Source organism: Suillus subalutaceus (genome assembly GCF_016647625.1).
Source record: "Suillus subalutaceus strain FC151 chromosome Unknown DFJ58scaffold_5, whole genome shotgun sequence".
Taxonomy (NCBI): Eukaryota; Fungi; Basidiomycota; class Agaricomycetes; order Boletales; family Suillaceae; genus Suillus; species Suillus subalutaceus.
Genome location: NW_024540254.1, coordinates 720,505 through 737,622, shown reverse-complemented (window position 1 = coordinate 737,622; position 17,118 = coordinate 720,505). Strand labels below are relative to the sequence as shown.

General features: G+C 49.5%; 7 protein-coding genes across 7 annotated transcripts; 4 read left to right on the top strand and 3 right to left on the bottom strand.

Annotated features, from left to right (window-relative positions):
- Positions 1 to 1,200: 1,200 nt before the first annotated feature.
- Positions 1,201 to 3,339, bottom strand: DFJ58DRAFT_370835 (uncharacterized protein). Its single transcript, XM_041380082.1, has 4 exons — positions 3,158 to 3,339; positions 2,888 to 3,110; positions 2,767 to 2,837; positions 1,201 to 2,708 (listed from the first exon to the last, which is right to left on the bottom strand). The coding sequence occupies exons 2-4, from the start codon at positions 3,074 to 3,076 to the stop codon at positions 1,241 to 1,243; spliced, it is 1,728 nt and encodes a 575-aa protein (XP_041250083.1). The 5' UTR covers positions 3,077 to 3,110; positions 3,158 to 3,339; the 3' UTR covers positions 1,201 to 1,240.
- A 297-nt stretch (positions 3,340 to 3,636) lies between these two features.
- Positions 3,637 to 4,760, top strand: DFJ58DRAFT_760069 (B16.6 subunit of GRIM-19, NADH:ubiquinone oxidoreductase). The gene is made up of 5 exons (XM_041388390.1): positions 3,637 to 3,738; positions 3,795 to 3,813; positions 3,868 to 4,017; positions 4,224 to 4,365; positions 4,463 to 4,760. Coding segments are annotated over exons 1-5 (375 nt in total). The 5' UTR covers positions 3,637 to 3,737; the 3' UTR covers positions 4,526 to 4,760.
- Positions 4,761 to 5,736: 976 nt separating this feature from the next.
- Positions 5,737 to 7,239, top strand: DFJ58DRAFT_651532 (uncharacterized protein; the record flags this gene model as incomplete). Its single annotated transcript, XM_041381622.1, has 4 exons — positions 5,737 to 6,343; positions 6,404 to 6,576; positions 6,629 to 6,949; positions 7,003 to 7,239. The coding sequence occupies 4 exons, from the start codon at positions 5,737 to 5,739 to the stop codon at positions 7,237 to 7,239; spliced, it is 1,338 nt and encodes a 445-aa protein (XP_041250081.1).
- Positions 7,240 to 7,346: 107 nt separating this feature from the next.
- DFJ58DRAFT_370695 (acyl-CoA N-acyltransferase) lies at positions 7,347 to 8,438 on the bottom strand. The gene is made up of 4 exons (XM_041380080.1): positions 8,038 to 8,438; positions 7,670 to 7,963; positions 7,592 to 7,610; positions 7,347 to 7,526 (listed from the first exon to the last, which is right to left on the bottom strand). The coding sequence occupies exons 1-4, from the start codon at positions 8,196 to 8,198 to the stop codon at positions 7,458 to 7,460; spliced, it is 543 nt and encodes a 180-aa protein (XP_041250080.1). The 5' UTR covers positions 8,199 to 8,438; the 3' UTR covers positions 7,347 to 7,457.
- A 322-nt stretch (positions 8,439 to 8,760) lies between these two features.
- DFJ58DRAFT_370709 (uncharacterized protein) lies at positions 8,761 to 12,746 on the top strand. Its single transcript, XM_041380081.1, has 3 exons — positions 8,761 to 8,891; positions 8,954 to 9,286; positions 9,343 to 12,746. The coding sequence occupies exons 2-3, from the start codon at positions 9,007 to 9,009 to the stop codon at positions 12,504 to 12,506; spliced, it is 3,444 nt and encodes a 1,147-aa protein (XP_041250079.1). The 5' UTR covers positions 8,761 to 8,891; positions 8,954 to 9,006; the 3' UTR covers positions 12,507 to 12,746.
- Positions 12,652 to 14,636, bottom strand: DFJ58DRAFT_722018 (velvet factor-domain-containing protein; the record flags this gene model as incomplete). Its single annotated transcript, XM_041384849.1, has 9 exons — positions 12,652 to 12,735; positions 12,794 to 12,846; positions 12,905 to 13,023; positions 13,082 to 13,121; positions 13,179 to 13,935; positions 13,997 to 14,234; positions 14,288 to 14,364; positions 14,417 to 14,480; positions 14,539 to 14,636. 9 exons carry the CDS (start codon positions 14,634 to 14,636, stop codon positions 12,652 to 12,654), a joined length of 1,530 nt encoding a protein of 509 aa, XP_041250078.1.
- A 984-nt stretch (positions 14,637 to 15,620) lies between these two features.
- On the top strand, positions 15,621 to 17,070 carry DFJ58DRAFT_651313 (ArfGap-domain-containing protein; the record flags this gene model as incomplete). Its single annotated transcript, XM_041381613.1, has 5 exons — positions 15,621 to 15,729; positions 15,780 to 15,846; positions 15,904 to 15,961; positions 16,014 to 16,142; positions 16,189 to 17,070. 5 exons carry the CDS (start codon positions 15,621 to 15,623, stop codon positions 17,068 to 17,070), a joined length of 1,245 nt encoding a protein of 414 aa, XP_041250077.1.
- Positions 17,071 to 17,118: the final 48 nt, after the last annotated feature.

Here is a 17,118-nt window from a genome sequence, read left to right as displayed (position 1 = left end):
AGGATGAAACAGACTGGATGCCAATGGGAGGGGATGGAAGAGTTCATGCTCAATCATTATGGAAAACCCTCTTCTCTTCCTAGTAACGTCAGCGCTAAACCATGGCGTTCAACGGGGTAGCTCCGAACACATGTTTCCCGAGGAAATCACATGCTCTCATAGTAGACAATAGGCGAGTCGTCTAAGAATATGGCCTTGACTCAGATACTAATCCTCGGATTCCATCGTAGAGCGCAGCAGGTGGCCCCCCTCGTTTCCCCTGACACCCCGGGTCATTGTACTTCCCTCATCCAGTCAACAAACATGATAGTCCAGCCACACTTCCGGTCCCGTCTCTCCGTAAGATTCTTAGACAAGCAAGATGGCGTGATACTGCCTCCCTCAGAAACCGGTTCCTCGTCTCCCATGTCTGATCGCACTCGGCAGCTGCTCTCGGAAGCGCAGAAGCTTGCCAAGCATGAGTCACGGCGCACAGGTCGCAGGATCACGGTCATGGATGTCATCCTAGAATCTAAGCGGCCAGTGGCAGCTGCACAACCTTATCGCTGCGCCGCCAAGAGCCGCTTTCCACATGCGCAGAAAACTTACGCGTCCCAAGCCGATCTTGGTAAAGTGGAGCTGTACCAACTTGAACAAGTTGCTATAACTGTTTTGACCGCTGCGTACAGCCGAAAGATTTCTGCAGAAAGGTCTACCAGCGTGGCCGCCGAATCTTGATGACGAGGGTGTTCTTTACTCATGATACTTGCACTGCACTGCTCGGTTTCTTGATCAGTGATAGATGCGTTTCTGTTTGTCCTCTTATGTCCCTTGTCATTCCCCTTTCTGTTAGAAGTTTTTTTTTTTTTGGGAAACCCCTGGCTTTCCTGTGCAGGACAAAAGCGAAAGATTTACACTTTGATCCGCCGGTCGGTCTAAACATACAAAGTTGTGATTACTCGTGTACGCTTCTCACGATAAACCCAGTGTCCGCAAGTCAGACCATTATGATGGAATTCGACAGACAATAAATCATCCCTTCATGTTTGGCGACAATGGAGGACATGGCGCGAGAGCAACATAACGAAAAACAGGGTAAACCAAGGATTACGAGCGCTAGCGATGTGTACAAAAATACCGACAATATACATACATGCAATAAACCATGAAAGTAAACCATGAAAGTATCTACTACTCGGGCTCAAGAAGATCTAAAAGGAAACTTACCATGCCGCCGCAAAAAATTAATTAAACACTTTGTCTAAGTATCTGAAGCCTCATCCTCTTCTTCTTCCTCGCGCTCGTGGGAACGCGCTGGTTCTTGATGAAGTCTCTTGGAGCCACGGTCATCGGCAGGATGACCGCCTGCGAACCTCAACGGTGCTTCTCCGCCCCCCGAGCCACCCGCAGCGGGTACATCATCAATGTCATCAATTCCATCTATTTCCATGTCTTTACGAGAGCGTTTTCTGGATGATTCCGCAGAGGGGCGATGCTGGTCTGGAAGCATGTAATGCCCGCCGGTTCGGTCACGGTTGTATGGACGACCTTCTTCATAGATGACGTCTTGGTCTTCACTTGGATTGCGTGGCGGATTTGCCTGACGGGGTGCATAGGGTCCCCTGTCTCGGTCATAATATTGAGTGTGACCTTCAGGCCGCGACAATGCATCCCCGCCACCATTTCCGGAGCCAGATCCGGAGCCAGATCCCGATGTGTCAGAGCGAGATGACCGACCGTGCATACCGGGACCAATGGGCTCGCGAGAGTATGAGTAGTCTCCTCTGTCTACATGAGGTCTAGGCCTTAGGTGGGAGGGAGGAGATGCATGCATCACTCCCGAAGGCGCGGATTCTCGAGCGGATTCGCCCTCATGACGTGCCCATGCACGCTCTCTCTCGAGATCGCGCTCGTATTCTGGATCTGGGTGGTTAATGGTCGCTCCAGGCCCGACGCGCTGATGATTGTGGAGACGTGAAGCTCGAGCGTTAGGGGATGCCATCGTGGAAGAATGTGAAGAATGCTGTCGTGAATGAGTGTATGGATCGCCATGGTAGCTGCCACGCTCGAGCGTCTCATGCCTTCTAGAAGATCGTTCCCTGTCACCCGGGTGTGGCGGACTGTGATGCCCATGTTGGACAGGAACCAGAGAATCCTGGGAGTACTGTTGAGGGTGTGGAATGCCCCCTGAGTGGTATCCTGGGGGAGGTGCCTGAGATGTTATCTGATGTCCGCGCGATCTGGAAGGTGAGGATTGTGAACGCGAAGAACCATTACTGTGAGGGTGAAGATGAGGGCTATGAGCTTGTGAGTGCCCATGCCCCCTCGGTGGCTCAAGATGCTGTATAGGAGTCAACTGCGAGAGGGGTGGAAGCTGCCGGGAAGAGTCATGACCTGAGGCGGAACCACCCCTCGACATATGCACTGCAGCCATTCCGTGGGAAGGCGCAACTCCAGGACCCATGGGCCCGTCGGGAGCCTGAATAGGGCGACCATCTGGGCCAGGAATAACGCGGAAGGAGCTATGATTGTGCATGTATTCGATAGCATTGTGATCGTTTAAATCTACAGGCGGAAAGTCACGATGGTCACGATGCTGGTGGTGCGCTGTTGCACCTATATCACGCGGATGTGGGGGAGGTACACCGGGACCGGCGTGGGTAGGAGGAAGTGCATGGCTATGAAGGTCTGGAGAAGGTGGCACAGCAGAAAGGCGTTCATACAAAACACTATCCCGTATCACCGTATCAGATACATGTCGAATGATGTACATGGAAAGTTACTCACGCTCGTTCCAGTTTCATGCGTTGGATAGATTTTTTAGCCATGAGGACCTTGTACTGAAGCTTATCATTGTCCTAAAAGCAGGTAAGTTAAGAATACATCGAGTAGGGTGGTATTTGCCAACCGTTTCGATTTCTTTGACTTTTCGCTTTAGTTCCTTGTATTTTGTTTGATACTTTTCATCTTCGACACCAGCTGCTATACCTGTAGCATAAGCTTTAGATTTCTGACGTGGCGCAGTAGCAGAAACAGATTGTGCAGGCATCTGTAGATGAGGGAGAGTAACAGGGCTTGGGGAGTGGATGTGGGACATTATGGCAGTGCTCTGAGGTGGCAGCGCGCTGGACCTATCAGTATTACTCATCGAAAAAGTTTTAGTTGGCGGCGTACTTACGAGTCGACTCAGTCTTCCGTATCACAAAGTCTACCTTACTGGTCACAGAATTCGAACCAGCTCGAGCAGCATGTCTTTAATTTTAACAAATAATTTTTCATAAATCCAGGGCGCGTTCCGGCAGTGGTACGTTAGGTTCAAGTTCTAGGTGCTGGACCCATATGTAGTGCCAGTTTGTACTAGTAAGTTCTTACTCAAGGGCCCCAAGGCCTTTCCAAGGGATTTCCGGCTTATCAAATGTTGTAAGAGTCAATATTGAGTTTCGGAGCAAGCTCGAGGTTATCGGAATGTGCGAGGCACCAAGATGGGCGCTGCACACTCAAAAGTCCGTTATGTACCCAACCTGGGGCCTGGATTCAGTCTTACCGATCTTGTTGCGATCCATTTGTTACACATGAAACGATTATGATTCGATAGATGGCATCGATAACACCACATGGCGGCGGCGGGATAGATCTCAGCGTCAAGCTAGTACTACACGTTCAGGGCAGGTCTCACACCGATCACGTGATACACACATTGTTGCGAGTCCGAAAGCCGCCTTCACCGCTATCTTCCACAACGCGTCCAACATTCAGCGAGTGAGTCATTGAATTATTAATCACGACAGCGCTAATTTACGGTTACAAAAACTTAGTGTCTATACAGTACCGACAGTGCGTGTAATACATTGTACAGGATGGCCGTGAGCTCAAGCGCAGTCCTTGCAGAGACATGCCTCCACCCGGGGGCTTCGAGGCAGTCAAGTACAAGCGAAACCTTCCTTTTCGTGGTCCAAGTGGTCTAGTCATTCTGGGAGCTGTGACAGCCGTGTGTGCATATGGCTTCTATCGTGTTGGGATGGGAAACCTAGAGAGAAGGTATGTTTATCTTCCGAACACCGAAAAGGTGGTGCATGGCATCAGCAGGCTATAAAACGTGTCTTTTCATGGCGCGCTCGCCATGAAACGTGTCACTGTGGGGATCCGGCCGTTGTTCTTATCAGTGTCACGCCCAATTTTACGGCCCGTACAAGGGCCGTACCAGGAAAAGCCAACTAAACTGATTTGGGCTTTGTTCCCGACAGGGAGCTGCAAAGAGAGCAAGTTTGGTCCCGCATCCACCTTGTCCCCTTGTTGGTGGCGGAAGGCGATCGAGATGCGTATCGTCGCCAGCAAGCTGCATTGGCGCGGGAGCGAGAGATTATGAAGGATGTTAAAGGATGGGAGGTAAGTTTGATGACAAAATATCACTGTATAATTCTGATCAATCATATTTCCTCGATACGCCCCGGCCGGTATCTTATGTCCAATCGCTGAAACTCAGCCTGGTAAAAGTGTCTATAACAATGCACGATATCGTTCCGCAGAATCCATTGTGGTTCTTTGATTGGTCTATGTTACCTTTCTTTGTAGAGTCACAATCAATTATTAGATCTTTTAGCCGCAAAAGCGCGCAGTCGGAGAAGCTTCCATTGTATAGACAGAGGGGCGCCACACAGCATTTGGTGTGATCTGGTCCCGCCATTGCTATATCGCGGCCTAGTTCCACCGGTGGCGGTATGGCGATGAGTATACAATAGTGCCCATACGTTCGGTTCCAAGATACCAAGAGTAGATTATAGAATTTAGGGCAGGTCGCGCTTGACTTTACGCTAAACCTTTCGATTCTTACCAACATTGTTAGTAACAACGTTAACACATTTTTTCGTTGCTGGCTGACGCCGCAAGACAGCTGGCATAGCTTCAGGCTGAACATTTGATTCTTTGCTACTGGACTTGCGATTTCGCAGGGATTAGCGTTCTTTCCCAATCCAGTGCATTCATGTCAAGCAGCTCAGTGTCACACAGTTCGTAGGGATTTTCCTCCGAAAGTAAGTGCGACTATTATTGGTCTCCTCCTTTGCGTTATCCTAATCAGGCACCGACCCCGAAGCACCCCCCTTTTCAGGAGTACGGTCTAATTGAGCTCTCAAGAATCACAATCTGCTGATTCAAGCCGAGTCAGGTCAGACTCAAGGTTGTCATAAATTCACCCTTATGGCATCTGTCTTTAGGTTTCGGATACCGCTAAGGATAGCCCCTCTTAAGCAGGCCCGATGGCGTCCATACATGCCCTCGTATCCCGCTGACACCCCTTCCGATTCGTTTTGCTCTCAAGCGGCTCCGCCCACTATTAAAGCGAACGTATCGCATTCCTTTTGCCTTCCACGTATCTGTTCTACCTTTATGATGCCTATGGATACCTATCCCCATCGTGATTCTCATTCAAGTACCCTGCCCCGGATCTCTCTCTCTAGTGATACCGGGATGAAAGACTCGATGAACTTCTTGAACAGTTCGTCCTACGATATGTTGTCCCCAGATGGTGATCAGTTGATTTTCGGTCCTTTGGAGTTCGATGAGGGCCCATTACTGAGTCCCTCGATGGCTCCTTCGTGGGATTCCCAAAATGACTTTGGCTATCATCACCCATTATCCCCTCCCACATCCGACCACTCCCCTTCTCCCCATCACGTCTCAGACTTCGATGTAACAGACGCATCGCCCAATAATTCATTTTATGACTCTTCGTTTGGACGGTTTGATGATATGCATTCTATGCTTGATCTAGATGGCGCCCACTTCTCGCATTGGTTAAACGAACCCGTGCTGGACTCTCCCACTTCTCCCATACCCATCCGTGGTGCTGGCCTAGATCCACAATCGCCCCCACTCTTCTCCTACCCTAATCACACATTTACGCCCAGCGCGTCCTTCTCGCCGTCGGAATTTGCGGCACCGCATCAGCTACCGAGATCGTTATCGCCGGCCGACGGCTCTGATGGTTATCTCAGTTCGCCAGGTCTCCGCGTGGCGTCGATATCGCCTGCGGAGACTTCACTGAGACCGCCACCATGGGCAACTCAATTGTGGGATTCGCCACATTACGATACTTCCACGTCGTCAGGGCGTGTTCACCAGCCCCTATCAGAGCACCCTTATGGAGTCAAACGTCAACGTTTTCAACCCAGACGAGACTTGTCATCCTTGGGCTTCCAGTCTTCTAGCGCTCCAATGCAAACGGGCATGCCGTCAATGACAAGGAACTATAGTTCCCGTCGTGGCGAGTCTGTCAGCGTTAGCGATGATCGCGACGCAACCGTGCGACGAAAGAAGCGGCTATCAACTGACGAACTTTCCAGGGAAGAGAAATCAGTAGACTCACGTATGCAACTATAATTTACTATCGTCATCATTTTGCTAACTTTGTCTAATCTCGCTATAGCTCCTCTCAAGTCTATACTCAAGCAGCCCAAATTAGCACCAAGTGCTTGGCAGCTCTACTTCACAGACTGGATCCAGCGGCACCAAGCAACGAGTACGAGAAAACTCAATGTTGCGCAGGCTGCCAAGGAAGCCGGTCAGGAGTATGCTAGTTTGACTCCTGAAGAGAAGGAGGTTTGTTCCATTCCTTCTGCCAAGTCTGCATAAGCTCACGAGTCACTCTCAGCCTTACAAGCGACGGTCTGCAGTTCTGAAGGAGGCTCGAGAGCGCGAGAACACAGCCTACATGAGGAGTCTCACTCCTGATGATATCAAGAAGGAGAATGCCTTCCGCACTGCCCAACGAAAGGCGGGTCGTTCTCGGAAGAGCAACATCAAGGATCCCAACGCGCCCAAGAAGCCACTTAGCGCATACTTCATGTTCCTGCAGCGCATCCGATCTGACCGTGCCCTTGTGAGGGAGATATTTGGTGATGAACAAGAGACGACTAAGCAAAGCGTGTTAGCCGCTGCCAAATGGCGATCGATGACTGATGATGAGCGCAAAGTACGGGAAAATGTTTGTCACAATTGCGTAATTAGCTGATCACGTTTTTCTAGCCTTTCCTTGCGCAGGCTGAGCAGGAGAAGCTCGAGTACGAGGCTGCACGAAGGCTGTACGAGGAAGGCACCACTGATCTTGGCACAAGTATCAATTTCAGCATCTTGCCGAGCAGCCCCAACGGTGAGAGTCCATTCCGTGCCTTGCGAGCGATGCAGACGGAGTCGCTCAGTTCGGAAAGCGAGAGTGAGGGAGTAGCAGCTGACGATGGCGCTAGTCGGTACACTCGCATATGACATTCCACTTTTCATTTCTCTAGGTAACTTGCTATATGTTCTTTGGTCATAGCCCGTATTCGAGGGCATCGCGTTATGGTTATGTTTTTTTCTGTTCACGACGCAGGACTTTGTTTGTTTACGACTTTGATCTCCCTTATGTGTATCAGTAGATTCCCCTAGTAATGTCCTATACCTTGCTTCATCTTACTACAGGAGTACACGAACAATGTAATCAATCACTCCGCTAATGATAATCGTGAGACCATCTTCTGATGCGGTTCACCGTCTTCATCAAACAGATCGCCCTGATAAGTTTTGATTGATAAATAAAATGAGTAAGGTCGCAGGTTCTTGCGGAAATTACTATTACCTCTTCCTCGTAACCAAACCTTAGAAAGTAACCGTCGGTGAGTTAGGTTTTCAAGTAGGGTTGATAATGACGTCGTACTTGCGGTAGAATGCCACAGCACCAGCCGAATCTGCACGGACTGCTTGGGAGTGACAGACTACTTTGACAAAGTCAGTCACCCCTGAGTTTCTGGCATGATCCTTGGCCCAATCATGCAACGCAAGTACAAGATTGCACCCGAATTTATAATGCCGGTATTCCTTCAGAACGACGAGCCGTGCAAGTTTGTAATATGAACTTCCTGCGTTCTCCACTTTGTGGGCACGGATTGTCCCTATGGGCTTGAGAGACGGTAAAAGTCTTAACAACCAATGCGTCGCTGTCGGATCATGTCTATGTTGCACCAAAAGGATTAGAAGGATCCAAGTTGAAGCAAGTGGCGGATTATCGAGAAGGAGATAACATACTCATCTACTTCAACTTCCAAAGGAAACCCCTGTTCTGTGACGAAAACGGCGATCCTAACTTGGATGCACTGCTGGAGGAGCGCATGGCGGTCTTCGTGCTCAAGAGGAACAACGATGATCTCATGGGTAGGTGGGACCCGGAGTGCAGCGTCATCTGCCATAGTGAGAAATGAAAGGTACTAAAATGATATCAAAGACTGATATGAGCTGTTCCGCGAAGATGGTCAGATATAGGCTTGAAACCAGCTCCCTCAGTCGTCGGATGGGGGATAAACCAGAATAACGTTAATAGACGCTTGTGTATCACATGGTGTTCATCGACGGACCAATTTTGATAAACCCCAGCTCTCGGCTCGGCGAAGCGGATACAAGTTGCTATCATGGCAGGGATGACCAATCAGCTCATTGTACAGCCAACGAGATACTGAAGATTAAAATGCTCGAAATGAACTTCACGGTGCCGGTAACAGCTCAGCGAATCATAGAGTTGCCAGCGCTTGAACATCCGAAGAAAGCTTTTCGGGCCGACGGTGGCTCTAAGTCCTTAGTCCCACTACGCGAGTGGCAAAAGAAACTCAGATCTGTGAAAATTGTGGAGCAAAGGAAAAGAACAGAATGAAAGAGAGCACGCTGCTCTTGCCCCTAAGTACTATTAAGATAGACCAAGTTGGAGTACTTCATGCGAGTTAAGTTTGTACGACGCCACTTGCAACTTGATATAGGTTCGCACGAGTGGAAAAAATCGGCCAAATAAGGCCAAACACACCTGGTCATCTGGATCCCTAGTTTACATAGTGAGGAAAGCCACCAACTTATAACTGGTACTGTTGCTGGCGTCATTGGTTTTGTTACGTGTGAGTTATACAAGTTTAACTCCGGCTTGCCTGAATTTTAAGCCTTAGTTTTGTTTCAACAGGTTTGAGTCTGAAGACTGCTTCGACAGCACTCCAGACCCAGTTGCGGGTGCCCATGATCGAGCCTTTAGCAGCAGCTGTAGTAAACAGTTTTTTGCTACGCACACCCACTGGACGTGCCTCTGCGTTCAGGCCTCATTTGGAACACATGGGTCGGCCTATACGCCGTCCTCTACTACGCGACTTTTTTACTCCGACCGCGGGGCAGTGGAAAGGCAAAGAGAAAGCAGTGGAGCAGGATGTAGATTACGCTCAGTGTGCCGAATGTGCCGAATGGCTCTTGGGAGTAACACATGAACCGTGCTGCGTCATGAGGCACTCCGTTTGGTGTCCAAGTACGTGTCGTTCCTTTAACAGTAGATTTTAAATTTGACAGTGGAGTGCACCATAGGACGAAATCGTATGTTCAAAATAAATGACGCAGTTCCCCGTCGATCGCAAACATCGAATCATTCTGCACGTCCTCCAAATGTCCGCCGCTATTCTTCATCTCTTCCATCGTGTTCAAACTCTCCACGATTTAATCATCTCTCGATGACTTTGTCCTCACCGGCCCCTGAAACACTGGACGTGATAATATCTCCTTTGAACCACTTCCTGTCCTTCCTGCAAGAAAACCACCCATTTAACTTGGATGATGCATGGAATGCTTACCAGATGCTGGTTGACTCTGACGATTACCAACATCTGAAACCGTTAGACGTCTTAAACTTTGCTCAAAAGCTCTCTGCTGCTACGGAGGCATGTGGTGAGGACAACGGTGGCGTTTTGTACTTTCAAGAGTGGGGCACACGACTTGCGACACTGAATGACCGGCTGGAGTCCATGTTTGAGAAGCACTCAAGCGAAGACATTACGAGGTTAAAACTCGTAGCGAGAGCCTCGGCATTTCTAGGAGATCTGGACTGTGCAATCAGCACCGCCCACGAACTATCGGATTTACTTATTGACGGACGGAGAGAGGAGTTAATGGAAATTTATGGGACCCTCATCCGGTCAATGGCTCTTCATCAAGACGGCGAGCACGTCCTGGATTTTGTTCTTGCAGAGTGGGCCAATATCGGCGTGCATCTCTTACCCCTCTCTACTCGTCTGCATTATTTGCACATTGACGTAAAAACCTCATCGTTACAAGATACGATTTACTCGACTTTGGCCAACATACCAGATGCCGCATCTCTACTGGAAAGGCGACGACACTGGGGTTTGGAGACACGGCAGCGTATGGGTATCCTGCTGCTGGACGTATTTTGCTGCGAAGTGCTGGCAGAGGATGCGTATGCATTGCTGAAAGAAATGCGAGCGCAGCGGATATCAATACAAGTTGACCTGCAATTACAAGTGGTCCGCTCGCTTGTTCGCGCTGATTCCTTCATTCACGCCAATGAACTGTACAGAACGATATCGGAGTCGACGAACACCCGGCATAAATTTTTCATCTCTACTGGAATGTTCCTCGCGGCACATCAGGGTGACATTGACCGTGCCGAGGAGTATTATTCCCAACTCAGCACAGCGCGGTGGATTACGTTGCAGGATAAGGCCGTTTTCATGCATGCATATGCAGTTGCCGGAAGAGTGGGCAAAGTCGTCGAACTATTCCACGAGTTCTTTCCTAATCCAAAGAAAGGACCACAGCCTTCACTCGGGCATTACACCATTGTGGTGTATGCACACGCAGAGCGCGCAGATTACGACGGGCTCAATTTTTGGCTCCAGGCTATGTCGAAAGCTGGACTAGTTCCTGATATCTACGTCTACAGCATCATCCTCAAAAGCTTTGCTGCGCGTGGAGAAGTAGAGTCCGTCTCCGCCGTTTTGGACCAGATGCGCGCTGCCAAAATTATGCCCACTCGTGTCTTGTACACAACTGTTATATCTCTTCTCGCGCATAGGAGGGACCCGGTATCTGCGGAAGCAATCTACAAACGTGCGTTACGCGAAGGGATAACTCCCGATCGCAAGATGATCACTTCTCTCATGAATGCCCACGTGGAAGCTGGTTCTTGGGCGGGAGTAGTGCGCGTTTTTGACTACCTCAAATCATCTCGAACCCCTCGCCTTCGGCTATCAATAGAAGTCTACAATACTCTATTGAAAGCTTACGTCCTTATCGGCGCCCCTTTTCATGTCGTCTCTACAATTTTTCGCAAGCTCGAGGCTATGGGTGTGCAGCCGAATGGTCGGATGTATACCCTTATCATCCAGTCGGCCTGCGATGCAGGATACATGAACGTCGCCAACAAGATTTTCGCCGAGATGCAGGCAGCCGCAAAAGACTGGCAGACAACTTACCGCGTTGATGCCTTCGTGTTGACGATCATCATGGCCGGTCATTTACGGCTGGGTGACAAGCGTAGGGCAAAGGCTGTTTACGACGACATGTGCGAACGAGGCATTCAACCTACATCCGCCACATTCCATCATATCCTTCGCGCTTATGGTAACGAGAGAACCGAAGAAAGCTTCCAAATTGCAGAGGGTTTCTTGAAGACCATCATGGCTGGTGAGTCTTCAGCGTCGTGGATCCCTCCTCAGACTCGCGCAGCTGCGCTTGAGCACGTCTACGGTCCCCTCATGCTCGCGTATACGAAAACCGATAAACCGGAGGAAGTGGAGCGGTTGTTCCAATCCATGTTGAATGCAGGTGGAGAACCTTCGTTGGGTAGCTTGTCGGTGCTCCTTGACGCCTACCGTCGCTCTGGTGACATCGAAGCCATCCATGGGCTTTGGCCACAAATATGGCAACTCGCCTTACGTTTTTCGAAGACGGATTCGCTTTTCGAAGGAGAAGATGATAACCCTTCCGACCCCACGAAACGTCAGGGAAATCTTCTCTGCGTTCCCCTATCTATCTATATCGATGCACTTTCTGCGGCTGGGGAACACTTCGTGATTGCCGAGATGTGGGGGAAAGCGAGATCTCATGGCTTCAGCTTCGATTCACATAACTGGAACCATTTGGCGGTTGCTCTGGTCCGCGCAGGCGAACCGGAGCGGGCCTTCGAGATAGTCGAGCGAGTATTACTACCTTATCAGCGTCAGAGCGAGGGTGTACTCCGCGACAGAGATTTATCTCCTGATTCCCCTCTCACTTTCGATGTCAGTCCCGCAGATGTCAGCAAACCAGTTTCTCAATCGCCGATGCACCGGAGTGGGCGCCGAGCTTATCAATCGAAAGTGGCTACCAAGAGATCCGGTAATGCGCTAGAAATGGATCCAACCTCGGATGATTTCGCGCATCCATTACACATACTACACCAGTTATCTCCTTCCTGGAATGTTTGGCGCCCCCATCGTGCTGTTCTTGACTTGCTGTCAGGAGTGCTGCGCCATCTGGAATCTGGGACGCCTGTCCAACCGGTGGGAGACCATAGTTCAGCGCCACAGGCACTAGACCCTAACTCCGGCGACGGTTTCACTCGTGGATATCTCGCGCGAGAAATGCTTGACCGCATTTATCTCAACTATCCTGACACAATCCAATCTATTCGCTTGCACGAGCGTTGGACTGCACGGAAATCTTCGTTGACGAGACAGGACGATGGGTGGTAGATGATGAGTTCAGTATATATGACACCAGGTACAAAGTACATTGCGAGGTAGAGGAGGCATTAGTGATGCAGTGGTGGTTACATTCTCTGAACACGAAAATCATCATAAAGCCAAAGGCAGTACTATGTTACGTGAATCCCATCAACTAACTATCTTCTGACTCATCAGAGGGGTCGGAATCACCATCTCGTCGTCGTCGCCCGTGCTTATTGGTTCCGTGGCGATTTCGCTGCAATAATGTTAATTTCCTTAGTCCCCGGCCTAGACGGAGCATGGAAGGATCTTACCAATGGTAACTTCTGGCCTTGATTACCAAAAGCAATTGACAGCGCAGTAGTATCTGCACGCCATAGGAGGTTATAATCTTTTTCTGTTAAGACCGGCAATCTAGAACATACCGGGAACTCCTGGGAAGCGCTTAGCTGAGAAAACGACAAAGGGTTCGGTGAATGTTTGCGCAAGGACCGGAGAAACATGATTATGAACTCGGATTGCGCCCGCTTCCGGTGCTGGCAGTCTGGAAATGGAATGTCAACTGTTGTTGTTATCTCCCAGACATAACATCACGTTCTTACTCGCCAACGTTCATTAGACGTAAACGCAGCCGAAAGGTTCCTAAAATGCCCCAGGGCGTCAGATAGAAGAATGATCTTGGCGGTAATAAAAACATACCTTCCGTCCGAACAGATAGATCTTGGAAGAGGAAGAATATTCCAGATTGCCGATGCTCGTCGAGTAGTCGGCATGCATTGGACGAAAGCGGTCCAACCAAAGTCCGTGTGTATGAATGTCGGGGTAACGGAGCATGTGAGGCTGATGGAGAAGACGAAGAACTCTGAGCATATGTGCCTTGGTAATACGGTGGTTGTGATGGTGTGCCATAAGCCTGGGGATGATCATAGCTATTCCCTGCGCCTTGAAAAGGCTCCTGGACAAATCGTGGCGACGGGTCACCTGCGACTTGTTGGGGCCAATTACTTGCCTCAGATTGCTGAGTTGCATGTTCTGGATGTCTCATAGATGGGTCTACTTCTTGAGTAGCGTACACGCCCGTCTGTGGATTGACTACTACTGGATAAGATGGTTCCGTGGCTGGCCAGTTGCGATAGTTGGCCGCCGGATCGGAATCCGTACGATACGATGACTGGGCTTGCCACGATTCTCCCGGCGCAGCCGCGGGTATGCCGTTGCGTATGCCGTTGCGGTTGTACGACGACAATGATGGATGAGGGTGGTTGAAATTATGCGAGCGATCGAGGGGAGTTCCCGATGGAGCATATCCCCATGTGCTGTTAGATTCGGATGGCGAGCTGTAGGAATCTTGGTCATCATATGTTATGTTATCTGGCATCTGTGCTTGCTGGGGATAAGGGTAGGTTTGATTAACAAATCCTGATGGCGGAGCGGGAACCATCGGGGTCATAGTGGACTGTATTGATGTTCAAAGTCAGTGGAAAAGAATGATAATGAGATATGAGGTAACATGCCACTGGTAGGCGTGGATGTTGGTTCACAGAATTCGGCGTGGAATGAGACGACGTGGGGCTATGTTGCTCATCGTGGGGAGATGATGGAGGATTGGTACTCCGAGGTTTTCTGGATTTTTGAGCGTTCGTTGTGACGTACCGGTCCGCAGATGATGAGGGATGTAACACGAGATTCATCTCCCGTTTACCGTCAGCCGACCAAAGGTCGACCGTTACAAGAAAAAAAGAACAGTCAATGTCCCTGAGCAGTAGGTAATAAGCGGCGCAAAAGGCAAAAGAACGATTTCTGCTTACTCTACATCTACGATAGAGTTATCTTCTCTTCGGACAACCATCCTTGCGACTGCTGCAGGCGCGAGTGGTCTGCGATCCTGATAATAAATGTTATAAGGTTGCTAGACAAAGGCGCGACGGCTCGCGCACTTTATCACCAAAACCGCACATACGGGCACGCATAGGGTGTTGCACTACTTCGAGAGAATAATGTCTAATCATCGCTGAAGGTTAGGAAGGATAAGGGACGAGTTGGGACGTAATTGACTGACTTTCGGCCCCACCATTGTCCCCATTGCTCGATGCCTGCATCAGAATCTTGACGAGGTTGTTGATCGATGTTGGAGCGGCTACTTGACTTTTGAACCATGAAAGTTTGCAAGAGGTGAGAGCAAGAGGGTGGTGCGGTATAGGGGAAGGGGAAGGGCAGTTGTCTGAAATCAGGTTACCTGCGGACAATTTAGACTCGGGTCGCGCTACAGGATATACGACCAGGAGTTGGGAATCAGATAAGATAAGTTCTCACGTCGTGAAGGTTGCGGGTGATGTTGGACCAAGGAGCCTGCGAGGTTCGGCGACAAGGTAGACATTTTTGTCAGTATTCAGTGTGTATGATATTAATAGGACGAAAACGCACCTGTTTGTTCTCAACTGGCTCTAGCAAACTAAAAGCTTGTAGGGCGAATTATGGATGTTAAGAATTGACTGATACTATAGGGATGAAGTTATAGTATACTGGCTTGAAGGTATGAGGATAACGTTGCTGCCTTGATTAGTCTAGCTCGAGGCACGCGCTAAACTGCACAGGTCGGACGTGCAGATCTTCCAAATTTTAGCTAAAGACTACTGCTCACATCAAATAAGTACTTCATCCAAAGCTATGCAAAGACGTAATATTTACTTGAGAACCCTCACTCCATGCGTTCAACGCACTCGAGCCGAAAACTTCACTCGGATGTGGCAACGCGCACACAAACTCAAAACTCACCCTCAATTAATTATCAGATTACTATCAGATTTACTGTGACAGATAACCTGTATCCCTGGGAATACCGGAATTCCGTGGGTAAGGAATTAATATTAATTAATGCTGCTCAATCAAAAAAAAAACATTTAAGCAAGTAACCGCGTCATGATCTGTGAAAACAACGCACTCCTTCATTTAATGCGACACGCTTTAGCGGCTTCTTGTAAATGCGCGTGAGCACGCAATTTTAATGACAGTACTATTGTCTTGAACATGTCGGACCAATTGTAACAGTAACATTGTTAACAGGGTTTAGGTTCGACGGAAATGACAAATTAAACGTGGAAATCCTTCTCACGCAGCCCAACGAGCAACGTCGACGTCGACATGGATCAGATCGCAGCGAAAAAGATTCTTCAAGAGCTCAGCAAGCGTGAGGATCTGAAGAACAAGACATGTGTAGACTGTGGTAATCCAAATCCACAATGGGCCTCAGGTGAATACATCTCTTCCCTTTCCTTGCCTCCCTCGGTCATTCTCCGAAAGTTAGTTTCGCCATATTTCTGTGCTTGCAATGCGCTGGTGTACACAGAGGCTTCGGAGTGCACATCAGGTGAATTTACGAACCTATGTGCACGTTCTTCAACCACCAAATCTCACGCGACAATAGCTTCGTGAGATCAGTTTCAATGGATACTTGGCAGGCGGACCAAATCAAGCGTATGCAGGTGGGTAATTGCATGCATGCTGAGTTTACAGCCCTCGCTCACTTGTCCCAAGCTCGGCGGGAATGCTCCTTTCAGACAATTCATCGAGTCATACACGCCAGCAGATCAAGGCGGATATAAGCAAGGTACAAGTGCCTATGACACCTACCATTGTTGGGCAGCTTCGCAATATCGCGAGAAGGTATGCCGACTATCTTATCTTCAATTTCAGACTCAACTTTCTCCAGTTAGACGCGGCCCTAGCCGATAAATCTTGGTCTCCATCTCCTCCACCGACATCCAGCTCTGAGAGCGGAACGAACTCTCCAGGACGTCCATCTTCTGCGCAAGGTTTACGCAAGTCGCGTACCTCAGCACGTAACCTTACATCTCCGGTGTCCTCCGCGAGTTCGCCGCAACCCTCCCTGGATCTAACCACTACGGATCAAAAATCTGCCAACGAGGCTTTTTTCTCATCCCTCGGTCATGTAAATGCCACTCGCCCTGCAGATTTACCCCCCTCTCAAGGCGGTCGTTATCAAGGATTTGGAAACACGCCCTCACCTCCAACTTCCCAACACCCGTCGTTCGGCCTTTCATCTACCTCAGCTCCCACGCTTCAAGACTTCCAGGATAATCCCGGAGCCGCCCTAAGCAAGGGCTGGTCCCTCTTTTCTGCAGCTGTCGCCGGTGCATCGCGTGTTGTCAATGAAAATGTGATTCAGCCTGGAATGGAGCGCGCTCTGGATCCGAACCTGCATGCTACCGTTCGCGGATACATGTCGGAGGCGCAACGCCGCGCACAGGATGCAGGTCATTCGGCAAATGAATGGTCTAAAACTCAGTTGGGTGTTGACGTTGCTGATCAAGTTGGAGGCGTTGTGGGGACGGTGAAAGACAGGTTAGGGACAGGGCCACAGGGCTCTGGGTATGGAGCTCTATCGACACATAATGATGGGGAGACGTCGGCTTTATATCACGATGACACAGAGGATTTCTTGAGCGAGTATTCCGATGGTCGCACAAGCCTAGGTCAGTCGTCTGTTCACCCTACTTCAGCTACGTCGAAAACGCTTGGACCTGCTTCGAAATCTAAGGAGGACGATTGGGATGAGTGGAAGGATTTTTGATAGGCGTCTTGGGATTTGATGGGTGCACAGTAATATAGATTTAGACAT